Below are 15,655 nucleotides of genomic sequence, written 5' to 3'. Positions count from 1 at the left end.
GAAGAGGGTGGTGAATACAGAACTAAATGTGTTATATTTGAATATAATACATGCATTATATAATACAAGGTAGTTGAGTTCATAATTGTCAGGTGCGGGGGTGCAGGGATGGAACCCGGGTCTCCAGCGCTGAACGGCAGCAACTCGACCGCTGAGCCACTGCGCTGCCCCCGGTCCTTTTGAAAGGATGTGTATCCTTGGATGTTTAGCTCCCAACTCTGATCCACTTTCAGCCACAACGTTTCCTCCCACATTCCAAAGACGTGCAGTTTTGTTGGTTAATTGGCTTGTGTAAATTGTCCCTAATGCGTAGGGCAGAACACCAGCTTACACCAGAACACCAGCTTACACCAGAACACCAGCTTACACCAGAACACCAGCTTACACCAGAACACCAGCTTACACCAGAACACCAACTTACAATGGCCTGTTTCCTTTATTATCGTCACTTTTTTGCACATCTTTCATTCAGTTCTTTATCTCTCCACATCACCATCTATATCTCTCGTTTCCATTATCCCTGAAGAAGGGTCTCGACCCGAAAGGTCACCCATTCCTTCTCTCCAGAGATGTTACCTGTCCCGCTGAGATACTTTTTGTATCTACCTTCGGTTTAAACCAGCATCTGCAGTTCCTTCTTACACAGGTTAGAACTAGTGTCTGGGTAATCGCTAGTCAGTGCAGACTCATTGGGCCAAATGGCCTATTTCCACACTATCTCTAAACTAAACTAAACTGAATTTAACCTGCACTTTCTGAGAAAGAAGCTGAGATCAGATGTATTGGTATTACTATTGAGGAAAGGTAACTACAGAGGCACGAGGGAGGAGCTGAGTAAAGGTGATTGGAAGGAGACCACAGCAGGAATGATGGTGAGCAGCAATGGAAGGAGTTTCTGGGAATAAATCAGAAGACACAAGATCTTTTTGTCCATAAAGGAAGTAGCACAGTAAGGGGAGGCCACAGTTGGAGTAATGTGTTCAGCTTTGGTTATCCGGCTGTAGGAAAGATGTTAAGCTGGAAAGAGTGCAAAGAATATTTATGAGGATGGTGCCTGGACCTGAGGGCCTGAGCTATTTGAGAAGTTGGGCAAGCTAGGACTGTATTCCCTGTAATGTAGCAGGATGAAAGGTGATGTTATGGTGGGTAGAGCCGCTGCTTCACAGCGCCTGAGATGTGGGCTCAATCCTGACTACGGGTCTGTGCAGAATTGGTACGTTCTCCCTATGACTGCGTGGGTTTTCTCCGGATGCTCCAGTTTTCTCCCACATCCCAAAGACATGCAGATTTGTAGGTTAATTGACTTCTGTAAATTGCCGCTAGCGTGTAGGACATGGAACTAGTTTACGGGTGATCGATTGTCGGTTTGGACTCGGTAGGACGAAGGGCCTGTTTCCATACTGTATCTCTAAACAAAAACTAAGGTGTATAAGATCATGAGGAGGGCACAGGGTCTTTTACCCCGAGTAGGGGGGATCAAAAACCAGAGGACATTGGATTAAGGTGAGAGGGGAAAGATTTAATAGGAATCTGAGGGGCAAACTTTTTCACACAGTGGGTGTTGGGTATATGGACGGAGCTGCTGGAGGAGGTGGTTGAGACAAATTATCACAGCATTTACAAGACATTTGAACTGGTAAATAGATGGGAAAGGTTTAGAGGTATATGGGCCAAATGAGGGCAGGTGGGATACGTGTAGGTGTGGCACCTTGGTTGGCATGGGCAAGCTGGGCCGAAGCTGGGCTGTTTCGATGCTGTATGACTATGAGAATGAGGCAATCATTGAAACATAGAAAATAGGTGCAGGAGGAAGCCATTTGGCCCTTCGAGCCAGCACCACCATCAATGTGATCATGGCTGATCATCCCCAATCAGTAACCCGTGCCTGCCTTCTCCCCATATACATTGATTCCGCTAGCCCCTAGAGCTCCATCTAACTCTCTTTTAAATTCATCCAGTGATTTGGCCTCAACTGCCCTCTGTGGCAGAGAATTCCATAAATTCACAATTCTCTGGGTGAAAAAGTTTTTTCTCATCTCAGTTTTAAATGGCCTCCCCTTTATTCTTAGACTGTGGCCCCTGGTTCTGGACTCCCCCAACATTGGGAACATTTTTCCTGCATCTAGCTTGTCCAGTCCTTTTATAATTTTATATGTTTCTATAAGATCCCCTCTCATCCTTCTAAACTCCAGTGAATACAAGCCCAGTCTTTCCAATCTTTCCTCATATGACAGTCCCTCCATCCCAGGGATTTACCTCATGAACCTACGCTGCACTGCCTCAATAGCAAGGATGTCCTTCCTCAAATTAGGAGACCAAAACTGCACACAATACTCCCGATGTGGTCTCACCAGGAGCCTGTACAACTGCAGAAGGACCTCTTTACTCCTATACTCAAATCCTCTCGTTATGAAGGTCAACATGCCATTATCTTTCTTCATTGCATGCTGTAGCTGCATGTTTACTTTCAGGCCTAATTCTACTTCTATTCCTTATGACCTTATAAATGGGTGAATACTGTATATCAGGAGTATTGAAGGCTCTGGGCCGCTGGAATTTAGCAGGATGATGGGGAATCTCATTGAAACCTACCGAATAATGAAAGACTTAGAGAGGGTTGATGTTGAGAGGATGTTTCCAGTAATAGGAGAGTCTAGGACCTGAGGGCATAGCCTCAGAAGAAAAGGATGTACCATTAGAATGGAGATGAGGAGGAATTTCTTTAACCAGAGTGTGGTGAACTTGTGGAATTCATGGCCAGGTCATTGGGTATTTTTAAAGTAGAGATTGACAGGTTCTTGATTAGTAAGGGCACTGAAGGTTATGGAAGACGGCAGGAGATTGGGGTTGAGAAAGAAAAATAGATCAGCCATGATTGAATGGGCGATCGTTGGCCGGCGCGGTCACGGTGGGCTGAAGAGTCTATTTCCGTACTGTATCTTTAAACTAAAGTACACTAAACTAAATTTTGTTTCATTCTTTTCTAAATTTATGTGGTTAATAGATCAGAAGTTTTAATTGGGAAATGGTGAGAGGCAAGAGATAAAAAAATGAAGAGTTTCTAAGAAACCACTCAATTTGCAATATGATAAGCATGCTCAAAGCAAAATTGAATGCTAAAATACCACATTATTTCTAGTGGAATGGGATTGTCTAACATTTTAAAGAATATTTTGGTTGGCATGTAAACTCAGATTAGTCTAGTTTAGAGATACAGCACAAAAGCAGGCCCATCGAGTCTGCGCCGCCCAGCGATTCCTATACATTAGCATTATCCTACATTCTAGGACAATTTACAATTATAGACAATAGACAATAGGTGCAGGAGGAGGCCATTCGGCCCTTCGAGCCAGCACCGCCATTCAATGTGATCATGGCTAATCATTCTCAATCACTACCCCGTTCTTGCCTTCTCCCCATACCCCCTGACTCCGCTATCCTTAAGATAGTAAATTCTTACCAAAGCCAATTAACCTACAAACTTATACGTCTTTGGAATATGGGAGGAAACCGGAGCACCCGGAGAAAACCCACACAGGTCACGGGGAGAAGGTACAAACTCCTTATATGCACCACCTGTTGTCAGGATCGAACCCGGGTCTCTGGCGCTGTAAGGCAGCAACTCTACCACTGCACCACCCATCTTTCATACCATTTATGATACTGTATGAGTGATCGTGACTACATTAAAAAGGCAATCAAGTTTGGAAACATTTCTAAAAGAATAAAGCAGACAAATAGTATGTGTGTCCAATTAGATAAAATTAGTTTAGTATAATTTATTACAATTTAGCTTTTAAAAGACCAAATTAAATTACAACAATCATGCTAAGGTAGACAAAATTTAAGTTGTTGGTCAATATCAGAGTTTTGAATTATGAATTCAAAATTAACTGGTAAAGTCACTTAAGATTTGAATGAGCAGATAATACACTAGCACGTAGTTATTTTAACTTTAAATGTAGCAACAGACAACATTAGCAATTAAATTTTGCGATTCTCAAAGGAAAGTATCAGAAATAATTATTCATGTTCAATAATCAATTGTTCATTAAAAGAGAGACAGATTCAAATGTAATTGGCATATTTATTTCACTCTGAAAACATAAACTGTATATGAATGCACTGTAAACAAGGACTGATTGAATAAATCACAGGGTCTCTTCTGCTAATACAATTGGTGAGAAATAGAGACATTGGTGAGAAATGGAGTACAGACTTACAGAATTTGTTACAGAATTTATAACATCTGGAATCTTATTACTCAATAAGAAACTAGGTAAGAAAGAACCAAAGAACTGCAGATGCTGGTTAATACAGGGAAGGACACAAAGTGCTGGAGTAACTCAGCAGGTCAGGCAGCATCTCTGGAGAAAATAGATAGCTGATATTTTGGGTCGAGACCCTGCTTCAGACTCTAAATAACAGCAACATGAAAGTGAATACATGCAGTGTTGTGCATGCCACTTTTACTACAAAAATATTGTAAAATCATAGGTAAAAGAGTGCTTTATTAATTGCAGATTGCAAATATAACAATTGGAACTGAAGACAATATAGAATTTTAAAATATTGTTTTATACAACATGATGTCAAATACAAGATACTTTTTCAGTTAAAAAATAGAGAAATGTATCTCAAAACTCTAATATTTATACCTGGTGTACAACATATGAAAATGTTTTCCTCAATTCAAGTATTGGCCTTTTATCATAATTGAACTACAGGTAGTATTACTCAATCTTAGTCACATTTCAATTTTTTCTATGGATATATAACAACCACACATTCCAAAATGAGAAACGGGTTTTTACACAATTGGCATTTTACACAAGCACACAGAGAAAACTGGATACATCACTAATGAGAGTTAAGAACTCTAATTCAATAAATGTGTATTGTCATTTTTCAGTATTCAGCTTAACCTTCTACATGTTAATCATAAAAAAAGTCATATCATGTATTAATGCTTGATTTCTTTTCATTCCTAGAGAATAATCGCAAAAGTAAATATGATGCAAAAGTGTTGGAACTCATTTGTTTATAACATCGATGATTAATTAATAATAGGCTGCCAAAATAACATATTTCAATAAATATTAGTCTAATTACAGTTCTCCTAATTTGATCGTTTAAAATACCCTTGTCCAATTTAACATCCATTTCCAAGGTGCTTATTAATTCTTTTCTTAGCCATATATCATCTCATTTTTTTAAATTAGCTGTTTGGTGGATCATAAAATCTAGGCAAGGGGTTGAGTATGGAAGCATTGAGTTGAAAAAGGGAAGAAAGACCAGCCAATTTACCTTGCGTAACATGGTCCTATTGGCTAACTGTGTCCTAAGACCATTCTGACAGGAACAGAAAGTGCAACAGCAATGGGATTGTTGAGGAGAATATATAACTGGGTTAAACAAAATCTTGAAACCATATAATTATACCAAGCACTGAACAAAAATAATCTAAAATACATTTCAAGTGAAGACGTCATACTGTACAGGGTAGACACAAGGAACCTCAGTTACTAGAATCTTGAGTAACTCAGCGGGTCAGTCAGCATCTCTGGAGGATAAGGATAGGCAACATTTTGGGTCGGGCCCTTTTCAGTTTGCTGCTTAACGCACTGATTTACTCCAGCACTTTGTGTGTTTAGTGCTGTATAGAACTATACATACAATTTTGTAAACAAACAGCAATTTAAGAAATGAGTAATTTTGTTCTCTCCATCTTCTCCCTTCTCTACGACTTAATATCTTCACTTGTCCTAGTTCTGATGAAAGGCCATCATCCCGAAATGTTAATTCTGTTAATCTCCCCAGCTTGAACAGCAATTTTTTCTTTTTATGATAAAATTCGGTTCGGTGTCCAGTATATTTCTTAAATTATGTCAATTTACTACAATTGTTTACAAGTCAAATGGTTCTACAAAAAGCAAATAACTTATGCAACTCAGGTGTAAAGCTGCCCAAAAATGTTTTATTAATTTATAAGACTAATGAAAAGTCTTTTACCAATTCAGTCTATGTTCAAAAGGGTATTATACTCCTGATATTCCTACTATACTCTTAACACACTCATGACTGTGCAGCCAAATACCAACCCAACTCAATTTACAAACACCACCTGTGGGCTGGATATCAAATAATGATGAGACAGAGTACAGGAAGGAGATTGAGAACCTTGTAACTTGGTGCCAAGATACCAACCTCTCCCTCAATGTTAGCAAGCCAAAGGAGATTGTGATTGACTTCAGGAAGTGAAGTAGTACACACACCCCCGTGTACATTGATGGTGTCGAAAAAGCTTTAAGTTCTTAGGAATAACAATCACCAGCAATGTATCCGGGACTGGCTATATTGAAGCTATGGGCAAGAAAGCCTCTACTTCCTTGGAAGAGTGAGGAAGTTCTGCACATCCCCAACAACCCTCACCAACATCTACAGATGTGCTGTAGAAAGTATTTTATCGGGATGCATCTAAGCATGGTTGGGGAACAGCTCCATCCAAGACCGCAAGGGATTGCAGAGTTGTGGACGTAGCCAAGGCCATCACGCAAACCAACCTTCCTTCCATTGACTCCATGTACACTTCACATGCCTCAGCAAGGCCACCAGCATAATCAAAGCTCAGGTTACTCTCTCTTCTCCCATTTCCCCTCAGGCAAGAGGTACAGAAGTATGAAAACATATACCTCCAGATTCAGGGAGTTTATTCTGAGCTGTTATCAGCAACTGGATCATCTTCTGACCAGCTTGAGTGCAATCCTGACCTCCCACCTAACTTATTGGAGACCTTTGAACTATCTTTAATCGGACCTTATTGGAATTTATCTTGCAATAAATGTTGTACACTTTATCCTTTATCTGTACACTGTGAACGGTTTGATTTTAATAATATATCGTCTTTTCTTTGACTGGATAACATGCAACCAGAGCTTTTCACTGTACCTCGGCACGTGACAATAATAAACATCTAAACTATGGACTTTGGGTTCTGAGAATTAACTTCTTTTAAACCAAATAAATATTGTCTCTCTCCTAGAATAAAGTAGAGCTAAACAACATGCCTAGAAACTCATCCCCAATTGGGAGCATTTAATTTGCTACATTATTGTGGTTGCATATTCTTCTCATAGGTTCATAGAGCAGAATAAAGCCATTCAATCATGGCTGATCTATCTTTCCCTCTCAACCACATTCTCCTGACTTCGCCCCATAACCCCCCACACCCTTACTAATCAAGAATCTGTCAATCACCACCTTAAAAATATCCATTGACTTGGCCCCTGTAGCTCTCCGTGGCAAAGAATTCCACCGATTCACCACCCTATGACGAAAGAAATTCTTTCTCAGGTAGATACAAAATGCTGGAGTAACTCAGCAGGTCAGGCAGCATCTCTGGAGAGAAGGAATGGGTGACGTTTCGGGTCGAGACCCTTCTTCAGACTCTCTTTTAAAAAGGTATGTCCTTTTATTCTGGTGCTATAGCCTCTGGTCTTAGACTCTCCCTCTACTGGAAACATCACATCCACTCTATCCAAGCCTTTCACTATTCGGTAAGTTTCAATGAAGTCCCCCATCATCCTTCTAAACTCCAGCAAGTACAGGCCCAATGCCTTCAAATGCTCATCATATGTTAACCCAATCATTCCTGGGATAATTCTTGTAAACCTCATCTGGACCCTCTCCAATGCCTGCACAACCTCCTCAGATATCGGCCCAAAATTGTTCACATTACTCCAAATGCAATCTGACCAGCGCCTTATAAAGCCTCAGCATTACATTCCTGTTTTTGTAGTGTGGCCCTCTCGAAATAAATGCATTTGCCTTTCTTACTACCAATTCAACTTGCAAATTAACTTTTTGTGAATCTTGCACCAGCACTCCCAAGTCCCTTTGCACCTCTGATTTCTGAATTCTCTATCCATTTATAATACATGACTCCACACTTTGCTAAGCTGTATTCCATCTACCATTTCTCAGCCCACTCTCCCAACTTTACTTTCAAAATTAAGTTTCACTGAAGTTGACAAGAATGAATTTCATTTGTAAGCTGGATATTATAATTATGGGGCTCACAAAAGGAAATTCTGCTGGAAATTGGTACGTATTTCTGTGGTCGAGCAGACCAATTTATCAGTGGGATAGTTAATTTGTGCAGGCACTAGGTCCATTCCAAAATTTGTGGAACCCTTTTAATAGGGCCTGCTCTACATAAGATTTGCCTAATAATAGCCAAAGACATGCAGCTTTTTTTAAAGCTAACACCCCTCTGTAGCTAATCACTCCTTGTCACTATCCCACCATTAAATCTCCAAATCCCTTCTCCAACCCTATAAACAGCAGTGACGTAATAATTAAATTTTGCTTGGTGAACTGATGGGTTCACTGAACTTGGGCACAGTGTGGAACATTAAGCATCTGGCTTGCTGATGTAGCTTAAGATACATTTTCAATTGATTCATGAGGTCTTTTGGTAGAATGTCGACTCTGTAATATTGAGTTTGGCGTTCTCAAGTGGGTCCAAACTAATATCTACTCAATAGTTTGCGAATGGCAAAGATTCTTGCAGGTACTTGCAGGATGCCTGAGGCCGCACACCACGAGGTTCAGGTTGTTGAACCAACCCACAAATGGTAATCCCACCTTGACACTGCAGACCACCTCTTGAACTGCTATGGGATTGTTTTGCACTAACGTCTTGTTTTTTTTGCAGTCTTTTTTCTTTTTACTGTCTTGCAGTATTTATATAATTTACATTTTGTGTGTCGATGCCTGTGGTTTTGCTGCAAGCAAGATTTTTATTGTACCTGTGCAAATAACGATAAACTCAACTTGACCTGATGGTCAACCTGTTTCTAGTGTAAATAGGAAAGTTGTGGAGAAGTAGATAATGCAGTGAATTACCATACTGCCTTTTTACTCCTGGGCAATGAGTTTGAAGTTGGCCTGGAAAAATACCAATAAATGTGTCAAACAAAATTACCTTTGGACATTCTCATTCCAACTTTCATTGGATGCGGAATTGGCATTTCACAATTTCACTCAGGAGACTATTTTTTTGAAGAATGGAAACATTTTGCCTGCATTTCGCCTGGGCAGCTTGCAGCCCAGCGGTATGAACATTGACTTCTCCAACTTTAGATAGTTCCTCTGTCCCTCTCTTCCCCTCCCCCTTCCCAGATCTCCCACTGTCTTCCTGTCTCCACCTATATCCTTCCTTTGTCCCGCCCCCCTGACATCAGTCTGAAGAAGGGTCTCGACCCGAAACGTCGCCCATTCCTTCTTTCCTAAGATGCTGCCTGACCCGCTGAATTACTCCAGCATTTTGTGAATAAATACCTTTGATTTGTACCAGCATCTGCAGTTATTTTCTTACATTAAACATTTTGCCTGGTTTAGTCAGATGTGAACTTCAAAGATTAAGTTCCAAATGCTACCTTGAGACTTTAGATAAACTAATGTTATGAGTATAGCAATATCTCATGCACTATACCTCACCACATTTGCTCCTTAATTGAGGTTAAGATGGTAAGATGTTTCAAAAATAGAAAATGGCTGTATCTCTGTAAGGCTAATTGAACAAAACTAGCAATTTCTGCATATTACAGACATAGAAAGTGGAGTAGCTTCTGTAGAATTAAAATGTTAGCTAATTATACTTTTTCCTAAATTAGATTTGAACCAATCATCTGCACAGAATGCATGAAACATTAGACCAGGATGTCATTGCAGTTTAGTGATCATAAAATACATGAATGTATATTGTATATTTTAAAATATAAAGTCTATCATGTTGTGTTTCTTGTTTGTTAGGTCATAAATGCACAATGCAACATTATCCAGATTTGCTACAGTTTCTGAAATCTACTTCAGGTAAAGACGTTATCTCGTAGAATTTGATTGTTGCCCAAAAGTGAAACAGCAATTCAGTTGCAAATGAAATGGGACTGTTTTTGTGCCAAATTCATCTCGACACCCAAGTGTCAAGCTGGAGTTCTACCTCACTGAGTCTACTGTAATTCTAATTATGATCTTCATCTGTACCATAACCTCGCTACTGTTTCTATGGAATTACAATAGAGATATTAAGATACAGGCATACATAAAGTGAACAAATCAAAGTGATTGTGTAAAGTATTAAAGATGCAAGAAAAGAAAAAGAGGCACAAGAATCCACAGATATTGTAAATTGTAAATGTACACTGTTTCTATTATGAATTTTATGTCAACACAAAACCTTCAAAATAAACAAGGAAACGTGGTAAACAGAAAATTGGAGCACTTCAGTTTAACAATTCTATCATTGATCATTTTTATATAGAATGCAATACACGTGTTTAATGATAAAACCGCCAGAACAAGTTATTAAGTTCTCAATGCGTTATGTTATTGGTTTGGTAATCAAACATAAATTATCACATGATAAACTTAGAAGATGTCACAAACTTTAATACTCATATGATCACACATTAAATGTATGGCACAATGGGCACCAGCTGGCAAAAGTACATTAAAAAAGAAAAAAAGGTATTTGCAACTCCACAGTATACATTGTAAAAGTTGCAGATTGTCAGAAATATTTGAATATACTGACTTCGTCTAAATGTTCAAGTGACTGAATCACCATTTAAAACCTCGCGTGAGAGTGATGCCTTCAAAATCATTATCAGGTACCCATAATTCTCCAAATCACTCTCTAATATCCATAATAATAGAAATAAATTTCACGAAATAAAAGAACAATTCATTTAAAAAAATTGAACTAAAGAAAGTACCACAAAGAAATAAAACACAAATTGGATAAGGATGGGGACCTAATCAGCAGGGTAAGGCCGGAAGAGATCAAGGAGATTGTCAAAGATTGCTAAAGACAAAAAATACATTCATTCTTCAGGAATTTTGTACTTGTTTTGAAGAATTTGCAATTTGAACTTGGGAATCTACATGTACGTAAGTAATACATTTTCCCTAAGCATCTCCTGCTTTCTCTCATCTCTCCAGATGTACCAAGGGGGACAGAGAATCTTCCTCTTTTAGTAACATTAAACTCGCACATGTAGCATCTACATATTGAACTATTTTCTGAAATTCTGCATCATTGTTTTTAATTTGATGACAAATTTCGGGGGGCAAGTGTTTTAGGAATAGAGCTAGAGCTTACAGTGACTGATGCTTTTAGTCAAGTGATGAATTCTCACAGGTAAGCATACATTTGGAGCTATAATACCATCTAATACCATGGTATTAGATATACCAGATATAAGACATAATACCATTCTCATTATGCATCCAAACCCCTACCAGCAGGAATCATAAAATAGAAATCAGAGGTGAAGACTGAACCTGGCCTTTCAGATTTCCCATCCATTCCTAAAAACATCTTGTATAAGAAAATAACTGCAGATGCTGGTACAAATCGATTTATTCACAAAATGCTGGAGTAACTCAGCAGGTCAGGCAGCATCTCGGGAGAGAAGGAATGGGTGATGTTTTGGGTCGAGACCCTTCGTCAGACCCTAAAAACATCTTGACATCAATGACTTAAATTGTTCATTCAGCAGAGAATGGGAATGAAACTAAGTTTCCTATGATCATTATAGCTTTTAATTATGAGGCCATTGTGAGTATGAAAAGTTATCTTTTTCTCAGCTGGAGAGGGGACAGGGAGAAACAGATTCTAGAAAGGAGGCATATGTGGACAGCAATGACCAAAAGGAAATATCATTCTCACTTTCAATTAATAATCAAAGGAAAACGTCTGTTCAGTGCTCTTGATTCTATTGTGTTTTGAGATATGAAAAGCAGACATATGACTAACTTGCAACTTGTGCTTTTTTATAAAGGTGGTATTTTATGGTGTGATAAATGAACCCAACAAATTACCTATAATGCCATCACATCGAAAATACTTTTAAAAATCTATCTCCAGATCTGGAGAATCATTTCTAATGCAATTTGCAACTCTGCCCTGTTGATGGATTTCCCTGCAGATTTGAACTATGCTAATATATCTTATTCATTATGTGTAAAAACATCGAAAGATAACACAAATTAATTTCTCATCTGGGCTTAATCCTGAAGCAACTTCCTTTTTTCCATTGATGCTGATTCCTCTGATACCAATAACATTTCTAATTGTGTTGCACAACCCTTCAGAGATGAATATACATTATTCTCACATTGGATATTCCCAAATGAAAAAAACAATTCAGTGAGGAAAAAATTAAAAGTTCTTACTTCATAAAAGTTTACATAAACTCACATGATTAAACCAAATATCTCATAATGCCTGCAGATACCTGTATTTAATATTAGCCATTATTAATAGTGTAAATTGTGGTTACAAACTTTGTTCATCAATGCTTATCATTACTTTATAAGAAATGAATCAGATTCACATCAACTTATATTGTCCATTGTTTAAGGCCAGTGCCAAACTTTTTTAGGCATGCTCTTACTTCAATTTTATAGGTGGATAATATTCACATATTTTTACAATGGTCCTATTCATAACAATCTGTTTTCCATTGATATGGGTACCTTGATCATTCATCACTACTATGCTATAATATCTGGTTATCTGGCCTAATACAATGGAAACGTTTTAAATTTAAAACATTATAAATGGGAAGCTGTACCTAGCATCACTAAAGCATAACATTATGAAGTACAATCATCCATTTTCCAGTGGGTTATTTCAATAAAAGATCGGTAGTAGAAAGGATTTTCAATCAATAAAATGTTTCCAAATATCAGGTTTCAAAGAGTTATTGGTCAAATCAAGTCATTTGATCTTCAATACGGAATATCCAAAGTCTTTGGGAGATGTACAACTTTGGTCCTTGATAACACTTGGTGGGAGGATTGTGTTACAGGTGGTAATAAATTCAAGGGAATTTTGAAATATCAAGTTACATATTGTTAAAACTAAAATTATCCTGTGAAATTATGTTCTGACTTCATAAGTGTTATACTGGAATCATTTAATATGAAGGTTCACACTTGAAAAATGATTTACTAAGCCTTGGAATCACAGAAATTACCAAAATAAAATTTTATTAACCAATAATTAGGACTGCTCATAATGAGCAGGGTTTTCACTTAAAAGTCACTTCCAGTGCATTAGCTTTCAAATAATGCTCTTGCTTTCTCTAGTAAAAGTGATGGTGCACCAATAAATTTACCCAGAACTATTCGATCACAAACATTATATTGTAGAATGCAAACCCATAATACTGTAATCAAATTTAGTTAGAAACTAACTCTTGATTTCAAGTTATTTAAGGAAAGTAATAACGGTGCAAATCAATTATTCTAACGTTATTCCTATATTGACTTCTTATGGGTTGGGCAATATAATAATATAGGAACAAATATAGCTTCAAATGTTAAATCTCCAAGTTCTCCCTATAAAGCATAAATACTATTTGTTGCATCAAACATCTTAACATGCTGTATATTCAAAATGTATTTAATCACATGCAGTACTGCAGTGTATGTTCAACTCTGTGGAGAGCTTCTACTTTGCATAGAGATAAGAAAATGAGCCACTGTAAATAACATCTTCTGCTTCCAACTCATACAGATCTGTATTTACAAATCTGGGATGGAAAAGCACTGGGACTTATTTCTGACTGAAGCAAAATTTTTGGAACTTTTATCTGAATGGACCAAGATTTCCTTTGTATTGGTGATAGCAAAACACCAATTCTTGTATTCCAAATAATGACAAAATAACAAGTACCTTCTCATACTAAAGAGTTAACTGATTTTGCTGATTTAGTGTGTTTTGTAAATTCATTAAAACTATAAATTGCAAAACCAATTCAATATTCTCATAAACGCTAACATATGTAAAGATTCTTCTACATCAGTTGTGACTGACTAACATACATGTTGCACGCACGCATGCCTTTCGGTCACGCACGCACGTACGCACACACAGGTACAAACACTTGTAAACATGACAAATTGATTCAGGAGAACTTGACACCATAATTCTACAAAACAGAACTAATTTTACAAAAAATATTTTTGTATCATTTTACATGTAAAGGTCTCTCTATTAAAAAATATACAAGTTGAAGAACCTTACAAAAACAGATACAAGTTTCCAACCCTGTCACATTTATGTTCGGCATCTTCCAGGAGACTGAAGAGTTCTTCTGTTCTTTCAGCATTATTTTTCCAGGTATCTTCTCTCTCGATGATCAGATGAAAATGTTTTGTTGACTGTCATGCTCCACATTATTGCATTGTAAATATAACTATGAATAATTTGAAACAGAGTTCTTTGCTTTTCTCGTCACTCATCGCTCCCATCCCCCCGCTCCCTCGACCCATCTCCAATAGCCAACACAGCTTTATTTTTCATATTCTTATGAAGCTGTACAGTATTGGCTATCTAAAGAAAAATTGGTGCTCTCGAAGATTTCACTATTAGGTTTTAGTTCCTAGAAACAGCCATAGTTATGTAACAGTTAACTTTCCTTGTGCAATATCAGTGCACAATTTCTGCTAAACACACTGATTCGGATTTTAGTCATTACGTTTTAAAATTCCATCATACTTATATTTACAGCTAGTGCATGCACAGTGTAGTTTATACCCACATATAAGATATTTTTTAAAAAGCACCTTTGGATTTAAAAAAAAGCAGGAAATTAATTTTGCAGGACAAGATATCCATTGAATCTTCCTTTGTACCTGCTACTATTTTACTCAATGGCACACTGTGATTCATATCAATCTGCATTTCCGACTATTAGTCTGCTGAATCCATACTTTCAGATGGAGGTGCATACTTCAGTCTGAAAGTACCTGAAAGATAATTTAAAATACAGATTAAAACATAGTATGAATTTATTTTCCAAAACAACTAAAACAAAATTCAAATATTTGGATTTTGAATATATATCTAAAACAACAGCTCGGCAATCATAATAATCAATGTGCTACTCAGCTAATTTCTATCTTTACAAACATACATTGCCATATTTATTGGATGCAATTAAATCAAATTTCAAAAATAAATATAACTTGAAGTGAGTAATCTTCATTTGTCGAGAGGGGAAATGCAATCATTCTTTACTAATCATACTTCTGAATAGTCCTCCGATAAGCTAAGGAATAGTCCCAATCTTCCGACCTACCTCATTGCGGACTATTCGAGCAGCTTGTAGGCACTGTACAAATCCCCACTCTCTGGGTCCAGTACCAACCTGATTTACCCAGTCTACCTACATATTGAAATCACCCATGACCACTGCAAACATTGCCTTTCCTACATGCTGATTGTATCTCCCAATCGGACAGTATAGATGAGCTAAATGCCCATATCGGTGCCGTATGACATGACAATTCAACACTCTCCATACAGAACGCGCTGCATGCACAGAACTCACACTAAGCTCGAGGCACAGATAGGGTAGACGGTCTGAACATTTCTCTCAGGGTGGAAATATCAATCAGGAGGGCTTTCTGAAAAGGGCAGTGTGTAGGAGATGTGCAGGGCAAGTTTTTTTACACAAAGGGTGCTAGTGGAGGCAGATACCCTGTGGCATTTAAAAGGCTTTTAGATTGGCACATGGATATGCAGGACATGGATGGATATGGATCACGTGCAGGGAAAGAGATTAGTTTATCTTGGCAT

General features: G+C 37.8%; 1 protein-coding gene and 1 long non-coding RNA gene across 2 annotated transcripts in view; one reads left to right on the top strand and one right to left on the bottom strand.

Annotated features, from left to right (window-relative positions):
- LOC144594425 (uncharacterized) overlaps window positions 1–10,276 on the top strand; it is a 29,478-nt gene extending 19,202 nt beyond the window's left edge. Inside the window, exon 3 of the long non-coding RNA XR_013547388.1 lies at window positions 9,817–10,276. This is a non-coding gene — a long non-coding RNA (uncharacterized LOC144594425). The remainder of the gene's footprint in view (window positions 1–9,816) is intronic.
- zcchc14 (zinc finger, CCHC domain containing 14) overlaps window positions 10,210–15,655 on the bottom strand; it is a 149,356-nt gene continuing 143,910 nt past the window's right edge. Inside the window, exon 13 of the mRNA XM_078400866.1 lies at window positions 10,210–14,823. Coding sequence (XP_078256992.1) covers window positions 14,768–14,823 — 56 coding nt within the window. The 3' untranslated portion in view covers window positions 10,210–14,767. The remainder of the gene's footprint in view (window positions 14,824–15,655) is intronic.

Source organism: Rhinoraja longicauda, chromosome 6, assembly GCF_053455715.1.
Source record: "Rhinoraja longicauda isolate Sanriku21f chromosome 6, sRhiLon1.1, whole genome shotgun sequence".
Classification (NCBI taxonomy): domain Eukaryota; kingdom Metazoa; phylum Chordata; class Chondrichthyes; order Rajiformes; family Arhynchobatidae; genus Rhinoraja; species Rhinoraja longicauda.
This window is presented reverse-complemented; position numbering and strand designations above follow the sequence as displayed.